Raw genomic sequence first — 26,139 nt, 5'->3', positions numbered from 1 at the left:
AGGTACGAAAGGTGGAAAATACCTGCCTTTCAATTATAACAAAGTACTAAGAAACAGTGCTCATTTCTTACTTTAGCATAACAAGATAACATTTTTTTAAAAAGTCAGGATGTGACAAGGGCTCATTTTAAATTGTTTTATATCTCCTTAAAGCTGAGAAAAAAAATGGATTTGCAGGCAGATGGATGAGAGAACAGTTTCAATGAAGTGCTAAAGGTTTCAAAACATTCTTGAAATAGTCCAGCAGCTTTTCCATTTGCAAATGCTCCTACTCTGTAACTACGTAAATGCTCACTCCAGAATGCTCCATACAGAAATGTAAGTAATGCAGGCTGTATGCACAGACATAGGCAGTTGGATATTGGTTAGCTCCAGCCCAAGGGAGCAGCAGAAATACATGGCCAGAGCAGAGGGAAAGGACAAGGACAGCAGCCCAAACTTCAGTCAAATTCAGTCATGGTAAAACACCCTCTTGTCTAATTGTTGGCTGTTTTTCTGTGCCCCTGTGCCATTGGCACTTTTTGTGAAGTGGTCTGATAATGGTGGAAACACAGAGGAGAGTGGAGGACAGCATGACTGAGGGAGTGGGACAGTGGAGGTAGCAGCAACCACTGAGTGGGCTTATGCCACATGGAAAAACCCTAATCCATCTGCAGCACAGGAGAAAAAATTATAGTTTAGGACTGTAATCTGATTAGTTTAGTGCGAGATAACATACCCAGCATAGGGACAAACTTGAGCTTTTCAAAGAAGGGAAGCAATGCTTACCTCAGTGAAATGACAAGTGAGAGAGAAACCAGATTGTTCCCAAAGCAAACAGGTGATGTGATGATGGATCACATGGTCTGTGGTGTCTCTGTTAACTGAGATAGTGCAGAATGTAGTTTTGCTATCAGAGCAGCTGGATTTTCAGAACTGGCTACTTGCCTTGCAACTGCATGGCTTTGCTGTCCTAAGCAGGTATTTCAGCATTATCACTTTTATTGCAATTGCAGTTTAGCCATCAAGCTTTCAAACAACTTCAGGAGGAGGTTAAAGATGCCATTATGCACTAATTTGAGCTGGTCAAATCAGGGCTTCTGTGGTCTCATCTCCTCCTCCAGCTCCTGCTTCATCTCATTTACTGCCCTGGTGTTTGTACAAATGTGCAGTAAATCAATTCAGAGAGAAAAGTAACTATGAAATTAAGAAATTAGTTTTTCTAGCCAAGTCTTCCTTGAATCATCTCAACATATTGTCAGATAAATGCCAGTGCTCACTCAAGGGATGGAACAAAATCATCCAGGAAACAGTTCCCCCAAATTAATTCAAACTGAATGATAATATATGCAAAAAGGAAATATCTTTGGCAAGGTGTATTTTGATGAAACAAAGGACAGCAGCTTTCACTTGAATTAAAATAGATGAGTGGTTTTCATTCTTTTTCTCACCCAAGTCTTTTTGAAGATATAGCACTACATATCTTTGGATGTCTAGGTACAAATACACAGATTTTTTTTGCATCAGTCTTTGACACTAGATTACTTCCAGGTAACTTGCTAACAATAGTGCAGACACTGTGTCAGGGACATTTTCTATCCTTTAGTTAGAGCCCCCATACCCAATATGTTCTTCAGAGCATCCAAAGAATGAGAGCATGCCCTCACTGAGGAGTGATGGTGTAGTCTTACAGGAGCTCAGAAAGAAGGATTATTCCCAGGGCTGGTAGTAGTCAACAAGGCTTTTTACACAGGCAAATACAGAAGTGCAATCATGAATCCCAAAGGAGGAGAGTTTTGTTTGTTGGCTTGTTATAAACAAAGACGTGTGCTCCTGAATAGTGACCATGCACAGCTGAAACAGGTGCTTCGTTTTATTGTGTTTGAATGAAGTTTTGCATTTGCTAGCAAACATGGCAAAGCCCTATTTTTCTGCCTAAAACCACCAGACTGACATACTAAGACGTTTTCCCTCCCTCATGAGATTGCTTGCACACCTCAGCACTATGTCATAGACAGGGAATTACAAGGATGCTTATTTTACCTTTCACTCCGTAATTACTCAACCATCTTCAGGAACAGCATTGTCTCTTTCAGAAATCAAAATCCATCCGTTGCTTTCCAGATCTAAACCATAATTACTGGAGATATTTTTAGGTTTAAGTCTCATCTTCCTATTCAGCTTGACGATACCTTAATTACATCCTGACAAGGTGCAGGAATCAACAGCAGCAGGCTAAATTGTGGCATTGAGTTGTAGTCCTTTCTCAGGCATGTGTAGGTGTTCATGCTGCTGTGGTAAGGAATTGTACCTTCCAGACAGCCCCTCTCTGGCTTGCACAGGGAAATAAAATCCTTCCTCTTCACCAATTGCTTTCTGCCTTGTGGAGCCCAGAGCAGGCAGACTGAGCACCTGCTTAAAAGACCACTGAAAGGATTATTTGTATAATCTGTAAATTATATTTCACTTTCTGTTCTTGTCCATACTTGGCTCCAAAAAATAAATCTTCACATACGAGCTAATGTTAAGACAGAACTCAAGTATGCCCTTAAAGGGTTGCATTTCCACATTTTCAGTATCACCTGTATATCATACAGCAGTCAAAAGCTGCCTCATGAATTTCAGAGTGTGGAAGATTGACAATAGATTTTCTTCTCTTTCCTGTCACTTCAGACTTGGGACAATCTTTAATCTTCTGTCTAGATCTGCCATCTCCCTTCCTGTCCCTCCATGGCAGTCTCACACTGCAGTGGTTTTCTATCTGTGCTTAAGAGAAGCAGATGTTTAACCTTACTCTGACAAAACTATAAATAAGCACAGGAAGGATCAAGCGTGGCATTGCAGCTGTATCCTCTCCAGCATTCCACTCTGGTATATTCTCAGTGTCTCCATGATCTGCTTTATCAAGAAATGAGATTTTTGTGCTACCACCAGAGTGGACATTTGTGACTGTGCTGCTGTTAGAACCACAGGCTCCCTCTAACATGACTTGCAGGCTGAGGTTCGCAGAAATTTGTTAAACATTAAGTATACAGGGCACTGGAGAGAGTAGATGGTGCATGTGGCATAAATATTTATTGGAATATTTTCTCTACATCATAAGTGGCAATTAATTACATCAAACCCAAAGGAATAAGCTTTAATGGGAAGAAAATATTCACAGCTGCTTTTGAAGCATAGGATTATGAAGAGATAACTTGGGAAGATTCATTAATGTAGTCCAACCATTAAAATAGGGATAGTCTCTAAAATGTCAAGAACCATAAATCCACCAAGTCATTTGAGTTAAGCACCTTCTGAAGAATAATTTGGACTAAATTTCAAACACATTGCTGCTAAAAATGCTGGAAGGAGAGCAGTATAACACAACCTTCTGATGTACCTAAGGTGTACCTAAAAGAGAATTGTGTCTGGGCTGGGCAGACAAGGGAAAGTCATGTCAGAACCTTATTTAGGTGAATTTGAGTGACTCACAGGAGATGCACTGAGTTGTCTGCTTTTGGAAACCCTCCATTAGGGCCTGCAAGAAGAGTGTTTGGAAACCTGATCTCATGTTAGGTAGCAGTTGTGGAGCTCACAGGAGAGATTTTTACATGGAAACTGAAAGGAGTAATGTGGCTTTTATGGCCATCCCAATGAAAATATAGGGCAAGAATGGGAAAAATACTTCCTCCACTCACAGCTAGAGATGGAAATTGCCTTTCTCTAATCATACAACGGACAGCACAACAGAAGGAAGGCTCAGACCTCATTTCAAGTTGATGTTTCCCCAACCTGCCCTGCATCCTGTCGCAATTTTGGGCAGAGAAACTGTCAGTAGAGTTCCATGGTCCTGCTTTGACACAAATGGATTTTTTGATGGTAGCCTGATCTGACTGGTGAGATAAGGAAGGTATTGCTGTGTACCACAGAGGGATACATGTCATGAAGCCTTTTGAGTTATTTGTAGTACAGAAGATGGCCCTGAGCTGCTTCATACTCTGAGGTTACCACTGTGTGCAGGGCTGGAGGTAATTTTCTTCACAATGGCTGGTGTGGGGCTGTCTGGATTTCTGTTGAACACAGGACTGATAACAGAGAGATGCTTTTGGTATTCCTGAACAGGACTTGCACAGAAACAAGTCCTTTTCCCTTGTACTGTCCCCACCAGTGAGTTCACTAGGGTGCACAGCAGGCTGGGACAGCAGACCCCAGCTGGCCCAAGGGATGTTCCATAGATGTGACATTGTGCTCAGCACAGAAAGCAGGGGTGACAAGGAGAAAAGGGGGAACAGAAATTCTCCCACCTTTATAATACTGCTGCCTCACATTTTCATTCATGCAAGTCATTTTGCAAGCAGCTACGGGGCATAGCTACTATTGCCAAACTAATATTTTAATTTCTGCATTTCACAGCTGGTTCCTCTGCCAGAATCATTTTGGCAAGCATGGAAATTAATGCGAGACAAGCATTGCATCCAAATGCTAATGGATGATTAGCTCTGTCTTCCAGAAACTTTTTTTTTTCATTCTGAGTCACTATCAAGCCATTTCAAACACCTCATATAAGACATATTCCAGCTCAAGATGCTCTTTAACCATTTAAATATAAAAGGTCAGATTTTACTGTGCAAGGAGGAGAGAGCTATGTCTCTTACACAATTCCCAGTCTCCTATCTACTAAAAATGCATTCTGCATATTAGTGATAACTGCTAATGACCCCAAAAAGAAGTGATGAGAGCCAATGGCAGTGAAAATAAGTCACCAGAATTTAAGTGGAGGAAAGGAAATTGTAATCTAAAAACAAATACCTGCAACAGAAAAGCAACAACTGGTAAGTTTCAGTTTCCTTATTTGTTGTAAGAATGCAGATCTTCACAAAAATATCCTTCAATCATTAAAGCACTATATACCATACACACTATATGTACTTCTTCAGTAGCTACTTTCCTGGATGCTCAAGAAAAGGAGACACTTTTCAGAAGTTACCTGATTGCATTCTTCCATCCCAAAACAGCACATCAATTCAACAGCAAGGCATGAAACAAACTCCTGCCTACTTCCCAAAACTACTCTGAGGTGAAGTAAGTGGAGGCAAAATAATAATAATAATGAAAAAAAAAAAAGTGGCAGAATACTCTGAAGGAACACTGAAGAATATTACCTGAAACTCACACATTTCAGCTAGTAGTTTGTTAATGGTTGAGTTCTCTCTTTCCCAGAAATTACAGGAAAGTGTATTTTCCATTACATGCTTTATAATGACAGTGTCACAAACCTCACTGCTCTGCAGGAAGGCATTTTAAAGCCTACTATAAAACCAGAACAGAGATGAATGAAGATGACATGTTGGGCATTATAAAACCATATGCAAAAGAAAGCCACATGCACACTCCTCCTTCAGATAATCCTCATTTCCTCTTCATTAGCGTCTGTGTGGGACTGCATAGTTTTATCTTTAAATAGCTGAGGAACCTGTGAGTGGGCTTGAGTGGGTGCAGGAGCCGTGTGCCCCCAGGCAGAGTGTCTAATTGCTCTGCTGCAGCTGAGGCTGCTGCTGACTGTGGCAGCAGAGCTCCTCCTGAGTGAAATGAGCAGTTGTTTATCACACAGATAAACACAGAAGCCCCATGACAGTGTGAGAACTTGAACATACCAGGGTGGAAGTTCTTCTGCACAGCTTTGTACTCTTAGTGTGGAACCTTAGCTCCCACTGTAGGTTGCACCTAACTGCACTGGTGGTCTCTTCTCCAAAAAGCTTCTCTTAGGACCTTGTGTAGACAAAGAGTGTGTCCATGTGCCCTGTGAACTGAAAGATGAACTGCAGATGTCCATGCAATATCTGTAAGTCAAAGAACAAAAAGAAATCACAACACATTTCAGTGTCACTAAAATTACCAAAAACATCACTCCTTGCAGTACTGCAGGAACCTAGCTTAGGCTGAGATTTCCAGTTTGTTTTCACAAAAGATCCAATCCAGTCCTCAAGTAGATGCCAAGATTTCTCACCTCTTTAGTCTTCTGCAAAGAGACTAGGAGCTACAGAAGCCCTGACTTTAATCATCAATATAGGAGTACCCAGGCCCCTTTCTGTAATATGAGTGTGGACCTGCAGATTTAAGATGGCCATGAGGAAAGCAGATTTTTTCCTGGTAGAAGGATGTCTAGAGAAAGAAGTTTAGACCAGAATACCTTTCTAATTCCCAGCTTTACTATTTCAGATGCAAGAAGATGAAAGCTAGGAGATTATTGTTTTATTCCAGTGATTTGTTCTAAACCCCTTGGAAGTGTTATTCAGGTTGTTTTTTTTTTCCTCCAACCGTGTGTGCAACTATGTGGAACAAACAACTAATTTTTTAAATTGCAGAGCTTAAAAATAGTAATGATATAACTAATAAACTGACTGACTCATGGACAGATCTTTATTTCTGTCAGCTGCTATGTAATTTAGTAGAAAAACAGCTATGATGACAGCAGCTCTATGGTCTGGCTCTGGAAATGCAGAGCTTGTTGGGATGGATGTCTGTAGAAGTACAGGTACTTCTTCCTGACACACAGGGATTAGGGATGGATTCAATAATTCTGATGTCATGGCCACCTCCTCCAGATTAATTGAGATATTCCGTGCTCTTTTTAACTGACAGTATGCAAATGTGGGTAGTCATATTTTTAAGTAATTTTTTCTGGGTATATGGGAAGAATTAGTATCAAATACACCAAAGTTAGTTTCCCCAGTTAAAATAACTTTATTTACTTTGAGGAGTGTAAAAAAATTTCCCATTTGCTTCTTGAACAGTGTATTGAACAGGGTAAGGTAAGTCCTTCCAGATCCCCACATCCATCTTTTTTTCCATTCCCTCTAAGTGCTCGAAGAACTCTATGAGAGGAAATTATTTAGTTTTACTATTTCATACTGGATTCTGGAACTCAATAAAGCAGACCTCAACTGGGAAAAGACCTAAATCTGTCCAAAAATACATGTGATTAGGCAAAACATTTTCCTAAAGCAGCTGAAGGTTTGTGTGAATAAAAATAATTTGACAATCTGGTTGAATTAGATTTAAATTAATTTGATTAATTTTTTTTAAAGAATCAAGAGAACAGCTAGGATTACAGACTCAGTAAAGATGCATGATTTGAGTTTCTGGTTGCCTCTTTACCAACAGAAATAACTTCAGGCTCAAGTAAAATAGTCACTTTTGAGCTTACTGGGTGATATCTGTCTAATTTGACAATAGGCCAGAGGTTCCAGAGCCAGAATTCCTGCAGGTTTCATGAATACAGATGAAATTGAGAAATTGTAAGGATGTGAACTCAAACCTTCCTTACACAACAGAGAAACCAGGGCTACACTTTATTAAAGTCTACTGAGAGGAAAGTGGCAGTAGCAGAGCTTACACATCAACGTGCTGAAAAGTTAACGTTAAGATGTTAATACATAGATAAGCAGACTTTTCTAATCTCAGCACTCACACAGCCAGTCAGACTGTTTTCCAGACTGATTCATAAGCACAGGAACCTGTACCATTCCTTCTTTTTCAAGTAAGCTTGCTGCCTCAGAGCGCTACCTATTTATAACCTAACAGCTGGGGCAGAGCTGCCCTGCAATTTGTAGAGCATGCATAAGCAGACAGATGCTGTGCATATCTACTGCAGGAGAAACAGAGGTCAGTCCCAAAAGGTTTGGTTAAAAATGACAGGAAACATCACTGTCACCAAACTGTATTCATCACAAAGCTGTAATATCTGGCACTTGTAACAGTGGCCAGTAGTAGCTGGATATTTTGTATGCTGAATGTAAATTCTGTGAATGGAAGGATGAAACGATCCTTTTCAAGGAGAGAAAAAACAATGGTCTTGGTTTAAAATTTTAATTTAATGAGCCAGGAAGCCAGAAGAAGGACTGGGGCCTGGTGGAGAAAAGGAAGAGCTGAGGAAATTATCTAGATCAGTTAGATTTTACAGTCCTAATTTCTTATGGTGTATAACGGTGCATATTTATCATTAGACTGAGCTCAATCAAAACCCATCATCAAACCTGCATACTTCCTTCCTTAATTCTTGCCCCATCCTCTGAAAATGATCTGCTTTTAGTAAAGAATTTTTTAATCAGAAGAGAAAAGGGGCCTGTTTTTCATCTAGAGACAGTTTCTGGTCTACTGGATACAGTCCTGAAATCCCTTCACAGAAAGCTTTCAGTAGAGATTTATCAGGAAGAGTTTCATAAGGTGTGACAACCATGGAGCTGCTGGTTTTCCATGCAAAGTGCCACCTCCCCATTCCTTCTTCCCCCAGTGTAGTCCAGGACAAAAGGCACCTAAGCCTGGGAGACTGCAAAATACAGCAGACCTGCTCCACTGTGTGAAAAGCAGAACAAAAATGACATACATGGTCTGAACTATTATGTGTACTAACATTTTACTTAAAAAGATGGGGGGGAGGGGGGGTGTGTGACATGACAAATTGTGAATTATAATGAAGTGATAAGTATAATTATAGTAGTAGAGGCAAGTAAGGAAGAATTAGCTCTGTTTAAAAACTCAAAACCAAATACACTGTTCCAGATCCTGGTATTTTAGCTGCTGATGTGACAGCCTGTATCTAGTTTTATAATGCATAATGGACTCTCTATCCACTGATAGCTACACTTACACTGGGTAATACCTGCTCATCCTGACACCCCAGAGACCCGGAGCAGGCGGAACTTGAGTCTGATCAGCCTCTCATAGTCACTGCTATGGAGTATTTTCACTTGACATCTTTGTTTAGCAAAATCATTTGCATTTTTTAATTAGGCTTAGCCACATTGACTTCCTCATCTTTCTCAAGTACTGAAAAACCCTGTAGAGCACCACAGAGCAGTTTGCTGTGCACAACAAGATAAGCAGAGTGGATTTAAGTACTTATAACGCTTTAATCTCGTTTTGTGCTTCTGTATGTCATACAAATGTCTTTGAGAAAAAGAATTTATTTTTATGGTAGTTTAGAGCAATGCTGAACCAAATAAAAGTATCTAGGTGTGTTAAAGGAAACAGTAAGCAAATACTCAACTATCCCAGAAATCTGAGCATTCATTTAGCAATGTACCATCAATGCTCTCTTTTCTGTAAATCAAACATCATCATAATTTTCTGCTTCAGTTGCTTATAGGATTAAAGAATTATCTGTTTGGCTTTGTAGACTCCAGGCAGTTGTATTTCTTGGCTTACCAAAACCAGCCTGGGCAGAGACTGCCAAGACAATCAGAATTTGGGGCTGCACAGAGTCTGTTTTTCTCCTTGGTTTCATTGTTAAATACCTTGGTTTTTAAAACCATTAAATATTTTATACTCTTTGGTGCATTTGGGACAGTGTTCTTAGCCAGTGATGGTTTCACTGGTTTTAAAAAAACCTTTTCAAAGGTTTTAAACAAAACCTTTTGGGACTGACCTCTGTTTCTGCTGAGTTATTTAGCAGAGTCTGGCCTATAATTAACCACAACAGTTAAAACTTTATTGCATCACTGCATTTTGGCAATTTAAAGTTGCAACAGTTTCTATGAAATCTTTTCCCTGGAAGTGTCTAAAATTCGGAAGTACTGTTTTATGAAGTTTTTCTTTCTGGAGCAGCCTGGTCACTGACCCATTGTTGCAGACTGTGTGTGTATTTCAGTAACAGGTCCACCCTGCTGAGCAGGAGGTCAGAGGAGGCAGAAAAGGATAAGATGCAAGACTGGCTTCTGAGCAACCCACAGACTGATTTCAGGTTAATACTTATTTTGCTCATGAACAAATTCTCCTTTAAAATACCACCTCCTGCAACAGTCTGATGGAACCATAATTTTTCCATACCAACAATCTTCAAATACAGGAAATGGAAAAAGTAAAGATTAACTTGAACAAAGCCAAATGATGGTATCAATTATGGTTTATTGGTTTATATTCATCATTTTTTTATTTGGACTGGCCTTGAAATCAGATCTGCTAACTGTCACAGTTATATTACCTAGTCCTCTGAGATCCTATTTAACATTTAAATGGATACAGAAAGAAAGAAAATAAATAAGCATAATAAGACCTATCAAAAAAAAAAATCAAGAATATTAATGCAGGAATATAAGGTTTTACAGAAATGTGTGTTAACTCTTTAGTCTTGCACAAGCAGTAATACTTTCTATTTCTATTTCTATTCTGCAGTAAAAAATCCTTTTGATGCCAGTCTATAAGTAAGAGTAGTGACAGAAAAAAATTAACGTAATGGTAATGAGAGACAAGCAAAGGGTAGAAATATTAAGCTGGTGGCTGGCTATTGCTCCTGGCCTTAATGGGTGCAAAGTAATTTCTGTGAAGGAAGTTTTACACCCAACATGTGCATATTTATTGGGGCAGTCACAGAGTGGTTGATAACAAGATTCCCATCAAATGCAGTGAATTTTCCCAAAAGCTCAAATGTCTGAAGATGTAATGTAAGGAGACTTCTACTCTCCAAAGCCTGAGTCATAGGGAAAACCTGACAGCAGCTTTTCAGCACATGAATCAGAACTATATTGTAGAATTTATACTGAGAGCTGGAGCTATATAGGCATCAGTTATGAAAATTTTCTTTTAGTAAATAATTGTGGTGAGATGACCAAAGCCATAAGCTTCCAAAACAAGTTTGCAATCACCCTCCTTTCACACAAGTCCTACCAGACCTAGATAATAAAAATATCCCTAGAATCTTCAAAACTATTATTTTGTTTCCTTATTAGCTAATGGATGATCTTATGTGGCATATTGGAACATTTATTTATTAATTTCACAGCTATTTGTTTTTTATCTTTCTGAAAAAAGTGGTACTTGAAACTCCATTGGGATTTCAAGGTTTAAGAAATTGCAATTTTAAAGAACAGGGAGATCAATGATTAGAGGACCTTACAGACAGTATATATATAAATATATTATATATATATATATATACTAACATATATGTGTGTGTGTATGTATATATACACACACATTTATATCTATATATCACAAGTCCAAGAGGTTTTATTTAGCCATCACATTAGCGTAAATAAGACAAGTGAAAATAAATGCAAAGTTATATTTGGGAGTTTTGCAGATCAGCCTTTTGCTGTTCCATCAAAACAAATGCTCCTGTCATGCAAACTGGCTGTATGGATACGATCTGCTGGAAAAGGTACTTTATGCCATCCTAATATAAGTCAAAAGTATATGAGTGATTCTGGTCATTTTCAAAGAGACAAAGCTCACAGCAATTTTCTGGACAAAATCTGGCACATTGCCACTCCTTTGATATTTTCTGTGAGTTACAGTTTACTTTGGCTCAGAAGTACAGGGTAAAACAATATTTTTTCCTCAGGCTTTTGCTGACTTCAGCTCCTGAGGGAGCCCATCATGCACCTGTAGGTTCTCTGAAACAGTCAGCATTCCATTGAGCAATGCCTTGGAGCAGCTCTATTCTTTTATTGTGCTGTGGGGAAATTACAATGATCTAATCTTTCTAAAGCCAGGAGACTCAGAATTAGGTCTAATAGAAGTTTAGAGCAACTGTATTGTTTTTCTATTTTGCAGAGATGAGAATAGGTTCAGAATTCCAAATCTGCCATCCTATCACAGAGTTATTGCTAAGAGCAGAAATTATTGTGGTCAAAGATTCCATTAAATCCTTAAAACAACTGTCACAGCAATCACAGTTGATGTAAAATTCAATCACCCTCTTCACAAACTGTACCTTCACATCCCTACATTTGAAAAGACAAAGTGTTTAGAACAGTAGTGTATAAGAAACAACAAACACCCTGAGAATAAACAATACCTGCCCAAAATATGGAGGGGAAACAACATAGAAGTGAAATGCCAAGTCTTTAGTATTTCAAAGGATAATGCTAAAAAATAATCAGAACATCACTGCACTGGTGTAAGATGCATGTCGCTCACAAGCAGCAAGGCAAGATGCAAAGAAGCACAGCAAGGTGCATGTTAATTTAAAAGTGACACTGGGAGAGCTGCACACTGGTCACCCAAACCAGGACAGAGAGGACAGGGCTGGCTGTCCTGACATACCTGCCAGTGCACTCTGGTCAGCAACAGATGGTAGCATTTAAAGGGAACAAAATCACTGCTGAGGGCATGAGGGAATGCGAGGGGCAGCACAGTCTGATGCTGCTTTCCCTGCTGTGGAGCTGCAGTTGCTGCTGCAGTTCTCTGCCATGAGGACTGCATTCCTACCACCACTTTGACTGGATTTTTATGTAAAACTGCCTTCAGTCCTGGGCTCAGCTGTTGCTCACCTTCTCATATCCCTCAATTGCATCCTGCACAGGTTTAGGCATTTACACCATTTGAACTTGGCACCCAGGAAGTGCCTGCTCAGAACTACTTTCTCCTTAGATCTCTGCTGGGGCTAATTACCTGTTTCACATCTGTTTGTAGGAAATTAAACGTGAGTTTTATGGGCAGATGAAAGAGCAGTCCCAAACCAGTTGTACCCTCTAGGTGTCTCGTGGGGTGTCTGAATTGGCACCTGGCCTGAGTTGACTCAGTGATGTGTCAGGAAAAGGATGGGAAAGGCAGAACAGCACAGACTTGGGAGATAAAGGCTCTATAAGCTCATTTTCTGGATAGCATTTACATCCTGACATACCAACCAGGACAGCACAGAACATGGAGAGTTCTGCACAGTTCTGCTGCAAATCCAAACATCTGCACAAACATTTAGCCTGTGCTGATGTGTATGGCACCAAACCCAGCCTGCTGGTGACACCTAGGCCAAAGCTGAGGATCAGATGGGTGGGTGCAGTGGTGGAATGACAGGGATGAAGCCGTTTGTATCACTGCATATAGTCCTGCTGCCACTTTGATAGTCTGTTTAACAGTGTTTAATCCAGCTATTGAGGGGTTGGAAACTAAGAAACTGTGTTTAGGAGTGTCCTTTAGGTTACAAAGTCATGGGCTCAAATGTTACAAAATGGCAGATGCACAGTACTGTGATTCTACATAATTTTCCCCATTTTTGCAGGCTTCCTGTTCACTGAATCAGGCAGCAATACTGCATTGCATAAATGCGGGCATATGAGGTAAAATTCAGGTTGCACAAGCCATCTGTATATAGTTCTCATTTTCAAGTCTTGTCTCTTCAGTTTAACTTCCTTTCTTTTAAAATAGATATTGAAATTTCAGGGAGGGTGGTATAATGTAGATGCATTTGATTTTATGGGGGAAAAAAAGCCCACCTGCTGCAGCACTTCAAGCAAGTGTTGACCATAGTCCTTCAGAGCACAGAACACAGGACTCTGGTTCTCACTTTGCTTACCAGGTTAACTATATCATATGGCCATCTGTCAGTGAGGAAAATATACTACGTTTATATTACATCCTTAAATACTTTATTAAAAATAATTTCTTAATGTACTGTTCTTTTAAGAAATGACGTGTCTACATAATTTCTATACCAACTCAAGAGCAGATTTCAGGACTTCACTGATCTATAGAATTTACCCCATGCACCTCTTACCAATCGTAGAAATTATCATGCAAAATACGGAAGAAAAAGCAAAAGCAAAGTTTCTCTATTTGCTTTTTATATGATCCTGGAAAACAAAGACTTCTTCAAGAGCTCAGCAAGTTAGTGATGATAACCTGCCTGGAACTATCCTAATAGAAATGCTTAGAGGGTTTGATGAGAGGAAGGTTGAAGGTCAGACCCAAATCTGTGCTATTTATGTACAAGAATCTGCATAGTGAAAGAGTTGCTATTTACAGTTGCCTGTGCATTAAATGGTTTAGGGACATGTAGCATCCTGCTTTGTTCTACATTTCAGTGCAGTGGTACATGTCCACCAAAAGAACAGCACTTTTCTCTCTTGAACAAGTGGGATTTCTAAACTTGGAAAAACTACTGAACCAAAAGGAGATTCTGGCATCTACTCGAGAAGTTGTGGGTGACTATCTCACTGTGTAAAGCCTGAATTTGGGCGGTGGGTTGTTTCCTTTTCATATTATGCAACACCATTTAAATTTTGTTGTTTTCTTCCTCCAAAATAAGTATTCCCTAAGACAGAAAAAAAAAGGTAATATCTTGAAGTTTCTGTGTGGTTTCCAGGCAGTAGATCAGTGTAAGTGGAAAGCAGACACACTTTGGAACTGAAAAGGTGTTTGTGGGAAGTCAAGGCTGTGAAGGGGTGTAAAGGGGTGGCTGGATAAGGACTGACATTTAAAGATACCATCATAAGGAGAAGGTTGGGTTACAGCTAAACTATACTGCATCTGATACAAAGAAGAAATAATCAGAATTAAATTGAGGTTAGCAAATCCTGACCTCACCTTGGCTCTTTCTTTGTAATTTATGCAGTATTTCCATCCTAAAGATTATTAATTGTTCTCTTCTAGTGTTGTTTAACCTTGTTTCGATGGAGGTGTCCCTGATAATTACTAGAAGTTAATCAAGCAATGCAAGCTAATGAGTACTTAAAACTTTCATTACATAATCAGAAAACAGGGAGAAATTTTTCATAATAGATGATGATGATGATTGTTTTGGCTGCTTGGAGAGGGCCTGGCTTTAGGATGGCAGTCAGTGTCACTGGTAGCAGTGCCAGTGTTCATCACAGCAAAGCCATGAGCCATCATCCCATGGAGATAGCAAAGGGAAAACCAAGGTTTAATCAGAGAATCCCTGACAACACAACTGCTCCTGTGCGGCTTCTTCACAACACTCCTCAGTAAAAGCCTTACCTGCAACATGGGGTGACCATGCTGGAGAGGGCTTGAAACTTGCTCCACACCTTCCCACACTTCCTACCCTGGTGCCAAGTTAATGGTCCCCTAAGCAAACACACCCCATGCACCTGCAGACTCATATTGTTGTGGGCAAGTCCATGTGCAAATCAAGAGTGTAATTTTCTAATGCCTTTTGGTAACTACCTATTGTTGGTATGTAAATATTCTATATTATATGTAAAATGCCTACACATGAAAACCCAGTAAAAAGTAAGAGAAGTGTTTGTCTAATCAACTGTAAAATGTTTAGGACGTTACATAACCACCATACTATGTCGCTAGAGGGTATTTTTATTATTTTTTACCTTTGACATTTTTATAACTATTTCTTAAAATTCAGCAGATGACAGTGGCATATCCTGATTGCTATCATTATAGGCCACAGAAATATTTTTGCTAAAATTGTAAAAGGGCTGGAAAATATGTTTGTAAGTTTATGTAAAGATGACATTATTTAAAAGGGTAAAAAGCTTTCTTCTTCACTGGGTGTTTTTTTGGTTTATAATGGGAGCACTGGCTGGATCTTTCCATCTGCTGTTCTGGCTGTTACTGCAGATGGTCATAATCTGTACATATGGCATGTGCATATATAAACTGAAATCAGGGTTGTCTTGGTGTAAAAGCAGGCACACAACAGGAGCTTGGGTGCCTAACACAACAGTGTTGGTGAAGGGGACAATTTAGAGCATTTTCATTTTCTGTGGGATATTTACATGGAATTAGGGAAAGTATTTCCTCTTCACTGAAAAAGAGGCAAAAAAGAGCCCATCACTCAGCTCTTTTATGTTAAATTTTGGATCTGCAGTTTATTTGGAATCAGGTGTTGGCTTCAGCTGTGCCTTGAATTTGTGTTAGGTTTTGGGTTAAATGAGGACAACACCAAACTCCCATACACTTCACAGTCAGCCTGGCCTTGGAGTCTCTGCTTCTAACTCAGAGCTGCAGGAGAGATTTTCTTATTAGAAAATGGCCTTCCAGTAAGCATATAATAAAATAAATTCTTCAGAAATTAAATGGTCTTTAGGTCTGAAGTTTCTGTTTAAGTCAATCTCACTACCATTAAATAGTCACTGAAACTCATAATAATCAAAGAAGTGGCAAAAACCCTTGTAATCAAAAGCAGAATTTTCTGGTAAATCAGGTGCTCACCAGGCAATTAAGATGTTCTGTGGTGCTCAGTTAGCAGTGCTGAAAACTTCCTCTTGAATATTGGCTCACAAACCAAGTATAAAAATTTACTTTCATAAAGTTTTAAACTTCTCATAGACATTCTGGAAAGTTAGGAAAAATACTCCAATATTTATGTGGTGCACAGAAAAACTCTAAAAGCAACAATTGCACTTACAAAATGTTTAGCAACAAGTGCCTGAAAGGAAGAAGTCATTGGAAAAGGAAGACATGAAGAATTTACCAGATATATAATCAAATTTATTTTTAACATTTTCTCTACCTTTACTAATATCCTCTGTATTAGAATTTATTTGCAACATTTGCTCATTCATCAGACAAGCTGATTGTCAGCACAGATAAAGTCATGACTCTTACTCCATTTTTTCCTCCTTTCTTATAACATCTACTCTGTTGTTCTCTTTACTAACCTTTCTACCTTTCGGAAAAGGCTTCACAGATTCAGCTACAAGGCTAAAAAATTAAAATATAGTGACTTTAAAAGGGTTGCTGCCACTCTAATACAACTTTGTAAAGTGCTTTTTCTCTCTCGTTACAGGTTTGTTTTGTGAATTTAGATGCCAACAGAGATGATTGCAGTGATGAGCAAGTGAAACAGGTAACTGCTTAGGTCTTAAAAACATGCCAGTGGATCTACTCAGGCTCATCAGGATTCTCCAGTAAAAACACTGATTAAAATTCTATGAAAAAATCAAAGCCAACCCCAGATTTTTAAGCATTACAGAGAGCAATACTTAAGAAATCTGAAATTGTCTCAACACTGGACTATGTTACATAGCATTTCTTATTCCCATCCCAGAAATTTGTAATGAATTGTTGCACTCTCATTTCACAGCAGTTATATGAGTAGATTTCTTGCTTTTATCAGAGAAGTGAACATGAACATGTCATACATCCATTTTTTTTTTTTCAATTTGGCACAATACTACATAAAAAGAGTTTCTGGTGTCCTGCTCTGCCACCAGTTTCTGATTTCTTTTGCTTTCCTACTGCCAAAAAGCCTCTGAAAGTCTTCCACTCATCTAGGTCTTGTTCGGCTGAGCCATCTCATTCAGTCAAGCTCCACATAGGTAAATTATGTGGTCTTGAGGAGATGGGCTAGATAAAACAGACCAAAAGTTATGTTTGATCTGTTTAGCTGAAAGTTAAAAGGGCAGGAAAAAAGGAAAAATTTAAAAAGCAATAAAAAAACCTTGGTTATTTTACAAGCACTGAAACAAACTGTGATATGATATTTAAAACACATACCATTGCAGAAAAAAAAACCAACCTTAAATCTGCAGAAGTCACATTTTAAAGAAAGGGCCTGGTGTCAGTTTTGTATTTACATCTGCCTTTATCAGTTCCTTTCCCTCATCCTGGCTCGATGCCCATGTTTGACACACCAGCTCAGATGCAATAGGTAGTGAGTGAACACAGGTAGGATCTCCTGACAGTACCCAGGCAGTTCCTTGGTTAAACCATGACAGTTCATTTGCTGGCAACACTTTCAGCTCATAGAACAACCAGTGCTGGCACCTTGATGCCTCCTTCAAGTCATTTGTTAGCAGGAACAATTTTTCTATGCTGTTTTCTGCATCCTGGATCTGTGAAAATTCAGTTGTCAAAAATAAATATGGTATCTTGCAGCAAAATGATTTTTCTATTGAATCAGCAGGTTAACTGTGCAGAACAGCTTGAGAGGCTTTACTTTACTGAAGCCACAGAAGCTCTGGTTGTTTTCTAAAATGTGGTGCTTTTATTGTTTTTTACAGTGTTTGTTGAAGAACAAAAGCTATAAGAGGAAACACCCAAAGTTTCTCCCTCAGTCTTAGAGCTAGACATCTGTTCTCAGTTTTCAGTGTAGGTAATAAAAATTCCCTGCTAGCACAGGTGCTGTGCTTTCTTTTCCAAGAGGAAACTCCCTCATCCCCATTTTTGTGTATAATAAGCAGGTTTCGTAAATTAGCATTGAGTGGCATGGAATTTTATACAGTACACTGATGTGGTGAAAGCATTTCTTAGAATAATTTTGAAGATGTTAGCACAGCTGTTGTTCATATGAAATATATAACTATTTACTAGAAGGTACTTGATTTACTAATAGGTACTGTTAGGATTTTGAATTACTGATTGAACCTTTGAATGGGTTAAATTGGGGGGTTTTGTGTAAAATAATTATGCTTCCAGACTTTTTTTTTGGCTGAAGAAAAGGTAAAGAAGTGAAGTAAAAGATACATAAAATGCCATAACTTCCTACCTAAGAAATCTGATAAAATGTGGCAATTTAGGCAGTAGAAAAATAGAGATACTTCAGGAAGTGTTTGCCATAGCAGAAAGGTTATAATTTGAAAAAAAAAAAAGATGAGAACTTCTTTATGCTACAGTGAAACATCAAACTAAATTGAAACACTGAATTCAGTTATGTCACATAAAAATACTTAGTCTCATCTGAAGATCAGACCCCTGAAAAGTGAATGGTTTCCCAATATTGATTTAGCTTTTCTAAGCCAGAAAGTTTTATTATATCTAATTCAATCCAAGGAAAAATAACAGTGCAAGCTTAATATTTTGAAGATGAAAAGGAAAAGAAGTGAAGTATTGTTGCCTTGGTTAGTAAGTAAAGCAGATGGCTGGGTGCCCAAATCTGCACTCCCTGAAGGGCTTTGCCACATGCTCTGCACTAACACATGGGCCATGGTGGTGCAGAAAACAGAGGTGGTATTTGCTCCTGCTCTAAGGGGGCAGCCTTGGTTCTCTGTTCACAGAACAAGGATGCTAAGAACCTTGGCAGAGAGAACTGTACTCTCAGAGTAGATATTGTCTTTTTGGCTTGGCCTTTGTACAGAAAGGAGCACAAATAGGAAGATTTTCCCTGTTCTCATTACCATACCTACTGAAATTTTTGTGTTTCAGACCATGAGAGAGACACCATTTTCACAAGTCTAAGTAACTCACATGTAATAGGAAGTATTTAGATACACCAATCCAATCAAGCTGTCCAGCGCATGACAGTGTGAGGGATGGCAGATTGTCCTGCTGGAAACTTGAGCACAAGTTTATACAGTCATCCTTGTCGTGTCTGGTGTCTCAAAAGAAGGAATGTGCATTTTAATGCTGCTAATTCTATTCTTAATCTACTTTAAGTAATACTTTCAAGTGAGCTTTCTAAAAGGATGCCTATAAGTGCTATTTAATTTTAGTGTTTATAACTGTGCAACTCAGACTTCATTACCTGAGAGCAAAATCTCTGTTTCATACTACAGAAGTTGATCAGCGTCTCACCCAATCTCCCCAAACTCATCAGTTCAATGAACGTACAGCCACCGAAGGAAAATGAAATAGTCCTGCTGAGTGGATTGACATCAGGAAACCTTCAGGCCGATTATGAGGTTCCCCAGGTAGGAGTCAACTCATCTTTAAATCACATCATGTCTGTGAAGGATGGAATTTGGAAAATGGGGAAAAGGAACCTGAAAGGAAAGACCCGAGATCAATTTGAGATGAGTGGAAGTTGGCAAACATACAAACAGCAGCCTTTGTCACACAGATTTAAGTTGTGGTGCACAGTGTGGGGACACACAGCATGTACCCAAAGATAGCTAAGAGATCCTGCTATTCCCTCTGGATCCTGCACATGTCTGGGTTGCAGCTGGCAATGCTTTGAGCCACATTAGCGCTTGATCCTTCAGAGGAGGCAGGCACTGGTGGCAAAGAGACTGATTTGTAAGCCCAGATTTCAAGAGTAGCAGAAGGGCAGCAGAGGGGGAAAGAAGCAACACTTCTGTGCATAGAGCTGGGCCGGGGCACAGCTCCTACAGACTCCCTTTCCAGTGGTCTTGCCACTTCCTACTTTCATTCCCAATCCATCTTCACCTCCCAACTTCATTAAAACTGCAGAGTTACCCTGGAGTACAAAACTGTCTCAATAAATTTAAGATGTGAACAGGTATTTCCAGGTTTGCCTGCTGCAGATAAGAAAAGCAGGAAATTTTCTTTCACTGAAATTACCTTGTGTACAAAAGCCTTCCTGAAGCAGACCCTGTGACAGCTGTATTGCAAAGATCACTGAATTTTATGGTGTACCAATAAGCTGATCATTAAAGAGAGCAATTACCTGGTTATTGAGTTTCCTGCCACTCGTGACTAATGGCTGAATTTAGAAATGTTTAACAAATACAAGCACAAGCCTGTGGTGGGAGAGATGGAGCTCCAAACCCCACATGCCAAGATGTTGCAATACACACAGGGGTATTCTGAGACCCAAACAAGGGTCATATTGGGAAATACCCAAGTCACCTCTATCTCCACAAGACTACAGACTGAGACTGACAGCCCTCTCATAGAGAGTGGAGGCAAAAGACAAACAGGAACTAAATAAAGTCCTGTCAAGTAAAGCTTTACATTGAGACTGGATGAGATTTATTGACCAGACATGCCGCAGTCATCCTATTGTTTGGCTTTCAGAGAAATTAATTTGTAAGGCGACTGGCAGAGTTTTTGTACAAGGATTTTTATGCCGCTCCTCTCAAGTCATTTTCACAAGTACAACCCCACAAACTGTGGATTGGGGAAAAAGCAGGAGAATGTCTGATCTAACACTGCATCTGTTTTTCATAACATTTTTCACAATATGGTGCATGCTTGAGCCTAATTCAATTCCATAGTAGCTATCTAATTTATCTTTTCCGTTTTAACTGACTGGTTTTCTGTTCAGACACATTTTTTAGGTAGAAAGGAAGAGCAAGCTAATAAACATGTTAATCCAGCATAACACTCATCCCACTCTCTTAGTAGATATTTGGTTTGCGTTCAGTCAAAGACAAAAGGTCCAGGATGGGGTCACCTTATGTAAGATACTGTGCAAATGCCCAGCGGGTCCAGGGCATCTTTCGCACAGCCTAAAACTTCTGCCGCAATCCAATCTAAAGCTGGTCCCACTTAAGCTGGCTCTTTCATGGCAGCCTGAGTTCAAAGCACAGCATCATCAGCTGCAAAAGCTTGGCTTTGGCTCAGGGTACATCCATACAGCAAGCGTGGTCCCATGCAGAGACACTGACTCAGCTCTGTTGGATAAATCTCCAAATGTTTTAATATCAATAAAATGAGGATAACAAGAGTTCCTTCCTCTCAGTTTCTGTCCAACTTTCAACTTAATTGTACAGCTTCTCTAGGGAAGGCAGTTTTATATAAAGGCTGAGCACATTATGCACTGGAGCCCCATTTCCAGTGGGAGGTTGTATTGGCCTGAAATAATGGGGCTTTGGACAAAGAGGGAATGAGAGGAAGAGCAGCAAAGAAACAAAAGAAAACATTATTTAAAAAATGGTCTGTTGGAACATCTAGAGGTGACCTGCTCTTCACAATTTTATCAGCCAGTATTTACAGGGCTGTCTTCAAACAAGCATTGCAACAGGAATGATTATGCCCACAAACAATTCCCTCTAGAGAGGTAATACCGGGTAGCGTGAGGCCATTAATAACAGCATGTCAGATGACTAACATCAAATAAGTCTCTTCCATTAAAACAACAAGTTGATTGAAAACAAACAACTTGCAAATTTCAACAAAATTGCCAAGTATCCCCTGTGATACAGCTGGGTTCTCTACTAAAACACTTGTATACCAAAAGCTGTCAGTCCAAGAAATCTTATTTTGGCATATGTGTAACCACACACTGTTACTAACATTGAAATGACAAATCGTACTTCATCTTTGCAACAGAACATTCCTGAGATATTTATAGAAGGAAGCTTAAAATACGTTTTATATTTTAATTGAATAACTGAGATTATTTTCCCCTCTAGTGTCCTTGGCTGGCAGATGTCTGCTTGGTTCAGTGTGCGAGGGGGGACAGGAGGAACAGCACAAGCTGCATCATTTTTGAAATAAACAAGTTTCTGATTGGACTTGAGCTCGTTCAGGAGAGGCAGCTGCAGATAGAAACTCGTGTCCTAAAGCCTGAGGATGACACAAACTGCTCCGTGTCCTCAATAGAAGAAGATTTCCTCACAGCCTCCGAGCACCTCGAGGATGACAACGAGGCTGATGAATATAAAGCTGGTAAAAGCAGGGGGGCGAACATAATTCTGCTGTTGTTCGTACTGCAAAACAGCTATAGCAATGCTGACAGAATTTGCACTTGCTGTTAATTCATGCATGTGTAATTTAAAAAATGGACAGCCGCTCATATTTTTAAATTTTTGTTCAAAGACAAGGTACATGTCTATGCAGTACTTTTACAGAGCAGTAATGGAGTACAAAGTTGTGCAGCTCTTTTCTTTTAAAAGTCATAAGTTACTCTGCAACAACTAATTTTTTTATTTTTTTCAACAGGTCATGAAAAGTTAAATGTTTCAGAAGCATCTTCAGATATCAAAAAAAATAAAGGAAAGGGATTTGAAAACATTCACTATAGAAAAGCCAGGTTGCCATTCATTCTTGAAGGGAACTGCATTAATAAAGATAATGCAGCTACTCAGGTCTCTGAAACTGTGAATGTTGTAGCTGAAGATGGCATCTCACGACCTGAAGATAAGTCAGACCAGGAAATACTGTGGCAGAAGGAATTAACTGAAAAAGGTACTTCATCATTTAGTACTACTGATTTGACTAGTGGGGTTGAAAACTCAGCACTCATGTTAGAAGATGTATCTGTAACCAAAATGGCTAAAGAGGAGCTGGAGCCTCAGGGTCACCCCACAACGAAACACAGCAGCAAGACAGATGGGGAAGATAGCACAGGTATCAGGAAAACTGATCCTCCCTCCCAGAACGAGCAGGCAACCACAGGTCAGTATGCCACAAATTTAGCAGAATCTGTTCTGCAGGATGCATTCATTAGACTGTCACAGTCTCGACCAAGTTTCAGTGAAGAGGCTGCAGTCAGCATCTCTGTAGGAAGCTCCTGTAAGTCAGAAGATGTATCTGCTTCCCGGTCATGGAATGAACTTCCAAAGATCGTCATAGTGCAAAGTCCAGACAGTTCTGAGAATGTACCTGACTGGCCAGGGTCTGCCTTCCCCAGCCTGAGCCACTGGGCCGAGGCAGAAAGCTCTGCTGAGGTTTCAGATTACTTTGAGGAAGAACATTCAAACGGACATGACCAAAGTGCACTGGAAGTGGCTTTGGCTTGTGCAGCCACTGTCATTGGAACCATTTCCAGTCCCCAGGCTGCAGAAAAATTCCGCCGGGACCAGGAAGTCACAGACTGGAGAAGTGGAGTGGTTGCTAATGAAGAGGTGCACACAGCATCCTCACAGCTCCTTGACAACTGTGCTGGCACAGAATACTCATTCCCATCTGCGCTCTGTGGCATGACTCAAGTAGCAAGTGCTGTAGCCATCTGTGGCCTGGGGGAAACAAAGGAAGAGAAGTACCCTGCAACTTCCAGTGGACTTCTGTCTGCTGCCCAGGCTTCTGCAGCCATTACTCTGCATTGCAGCTTAGCTGTAGGAAGCAGCATGGAGAAGCTGAATGAGAGCATTGCAGAGGCACTTCTCAAAGAGGCATCCGTAATTCTTACAAAACCCAACACGTACAAAAACGTGGGGCATTTTATGGAATCCATAAATGGGAAAATTATTGAAACAGCAGCAAGACCACATATTCCACGTGCTGATGGAGTAATCAGGGATGAACTTGCACAAAACTTATCCAATATTATTCTACGACATTCTATGGAAGAGGTTAGGAAGAAGAGACAGCTACAAGTCCATTCAGAGGATGGCTCAAGTACACAAGACATTTTCACAGAGACTGCAAATGAGTTGCTTTTTAATATAATATATTTCACTTGCAAGAAAATGAACGATATAAGGCAAGTCGAAGAGTGTTCTCTTCTCTTTTCTGAGGGCACAAAAGCAGAGAAAGTAACAAGAGCAGAAGGATGGCCAACACTGGGAACAGCTTGTGAAACTTCACAGAACTCCCTTGATCACTCCGCTTCTAAGCCATTTGGTACATCCTACAGCACCAGTACTAGCAAAGATCTTGAAAAGGTCACAGGCACTTGCAAGAGTAATATCAAAGATGTAAATAGCAATGAAGGTTCCACACTGAATTCAGAACCGAGTGGAGATACAGGGCATAACACATTTGGTGCAAAAACATCTCCCAAGAAGAGATACCTGAAAAGAGCTGCTCGAGACTGTTACAAAGCCCCAAATCAGAATAACAATCATCAGAAGAAAGACTACAGATCATTTTCAGACAGAGAAAATACCTTTGCAAACAGTGAATGCAGGCACGGTGTTCAAGAACAGCTGTCTTCTAGTGCCACCATAAATACAGAAAACCAAGCCAAGATTAAGTGTGATCCTGTGCTAAATAATGATGTTCAGCTTAGTTTGTCTTTGTTAGGAAACCATGTCTTGCTTCCTTCTCAGCCTGCGCTACAGGTGAAAAATTCAAGGGACAAATATTGTATAACAGACTTTGCAGAAGAATTGGCAGAAACAGTTGTCTCTATGGCAACAGAAATAGCTGCCATTTGTCTAGAGAATTCAAATGGCAAGCAACCCTGGTTCTGTGCATGGAAGAGAGGCAATGAATATCTGATGACCCAGAGTTTATCATGCAGAACCATGAAAAGGAAGAAGGAAACCCATAACAATGGTTCTGTGGTTCGGAAGCACAGGGCACCTCGGCTTAGTGAGATCAAAAGAAAAACAGATGAGCATCCTGAGCTAAAGGAAAAGTTGATGAATCGGGTAGTAGATGAATCTATAAACCTTGAGGACACACCAGATTCAGTCAATCTCTTTGCAAATGAAGTGGCTGCCAAGATCATGAACCTCACCGAACTCTCCATGGTTGATAGCATCTGGCAAGGTCCAAACCACCCCAGGAACAGACTGCACTGTGAAAGGTGGAGCCGAGCTAAAGCCTCAAGCTGTGAGAGCATACCAGAGGAGGACTCAGATTCCAAAGCCTCTTTCAATACCCTAGGCCTCATGAACAGCTTTGGTCACTCGCTGAGCCAGACGAGTTCTGTCTCAAAGCAGTCTAGTTGTGAAAGTATTACAGATGAATTTTCAAGATTTATGGTGAACCAGATGGAAAACGAAGGAAGAGGTTTTGATTTATTACTGGATTATTATGCAGGAAAAAATGCGAACAATATCTTAACTTCTGCCTTACAACAGGTAGCCAAGAAAAATGGCCATCTTAATGTAAGACCAAGTTGCCCATCCAAACAGTCCAGCACAGAAAGTATAACAGAAGAGTTTTATAGGTATATGCTAAGAGAAATCGAAAAGGAAAATAAAGACAATGCATCATCCTCTCGGAATTCAAAAGACTGGTGTAGCAGTTTGCTGGCACCCTCTCTACGGTCACCTTTCTGCTTTAGGCAGTCGTCGATGCCCGACAGCAGGTCCTCAGGCTCTAGGCTTACAGTGAACGTCCCAATTAAAGCAAATTCCTTAGATGGGTTCGCCCACCATCGCCAGGATTCCTTAAGTGTACAGCCTGTCAGTACCGGGGCTTCTGCAGGGCTCTGCAAGTCTGACTCGTGCCTGTACCAGAGAGGCAAGACTGACCAGATCACAGACATGCTGATCCACGAGACATGGGCCAGTTCTATCGAGTCACTGATGCGCAAGAACAAAATCATAGCAGACGAGGCAGAGGCTACAGAGGCAGAGCAGTTTTACAGTGATTCTCCACCACATGTGGAACAATATGCAAAAAGACTGGCCGCAAATATTGTTGAAAGTGGCAAAAGTTTAATTGTTGTCCAGCAGGATTCCTTTGATTATACAAGCCGAGAACATGTGCTGGAAAGCAAACATCCCCAAAGCACAACCCAGATACTGCCAAAACCCACAGTGGAGGAAGTAAACTTGGATGAGAAAAAAGAGCACGTGAAGAGCCCTGGAAGCCTCCCTGCAGGACAGCTCAGGGAAGTGCCTTTAATTCAGATAGAAACTGATCAACGAGATGAGCCAGACAAAGACTCTGAGTCCTTAACTTCATGTGGCTCATCTGGAAAGGGGCATCAAAGCAAAGAAAAGCCTCCAGAAGCTTTGGATGGGAAACACATGGTTCCCAGTTCCCCAGTAAATAGGTAAGTGACGAAACAGCAAATCAGCACATTGCTTTGGTTTTTGTTTCATTTTCCCAGTAAAAATTATTTTGATAATGGAATAAGATAAGCAGGCTAAGTTTTGACTACAGGTTTCTTTTGGCATAAAACCACCAATTGTGTCACAGTAGTACTTTCTGGAGAAAACTTGTATTGAATATGAC

At 40.0% G+C, this 26,139-nt stretch overlaps 1 protein-coding gene and 1 long non-coding RNA gene across 7 annotated transcripts in view; one reads left to right on the top strand and one right to left on the bottom strand.

The window, feature by feature from the left end:
* LOC148183597 (uncharacterized) overlaps positions 1 to 26,139 on the bottom strand; it is a 44,063-nt gene that overhangs the window by 3,610 nt on the left and 14,314 nt on the right. Inside the window, exon 2 of the long non-coding RNA XR_015773458.1 lies at positions 5,616 to 5,801. This is a non-coding gene — a long non-coding RNA (uncharacterized LOC148183597). The remainder of the gene's footprint in view (positions 1 to 5,615; positions 5,802 to 26,139) is intronic.
* Positions 1 to 26,139, top strand: part of SPHKAP (SPHK1 interactor, AKAP domain containing) — a 64,233-nt gene that overhangs the window by 27,315 nt on the left and 10,779 nt on the right. For all 6 annotated transcript variants that reach the window (XM_088061115.1, XM_088061117.1, XM_088061114.1 and 3 more), the window contains exons 4-7: positions 16,448 to 16,507; positions 19,155 to 19,289; positions 21,696 to 21,951; positions 22,225 to 25,957. In XM_088061115.1, coding sequence (XP_087917241.1) covers positions 16,448 to 16,507; positions 19,155 to 19,289; positions 21,696 to 21,951; positions 22,225 to 25,957 — 4,184 coding nt within the window. The remainder of the gene's footprint in view (positions 1 to 16,447; positions 16,508 to 19,154; positions 19,290 to 21,695; positions 21,952 to 22,224; positions 25,958 to 26,139) is intronic.

Source organism: Pseudopodoces humilis, chromosome 11 (genome assembly GCF_049639895.1).
Source record: "Pseudopodoces humilis isolate 2021_Gansu_Grassland_sample_001 chromosome 11, ASM4963989v1, whole genome shotgun sequence".
NCBI classification, from domain to species: domain Eukaryota; kingdom Metazoa; phylum Chordata; class Aves; order Passeriformes; family Paridae; genus Pseudopodoces; species Pseudopodoces humilis.
Note: the sequence above shows the minus strand (reverse complement) of the source record. Positions and strands in the feature narration are given on the sequence as shown.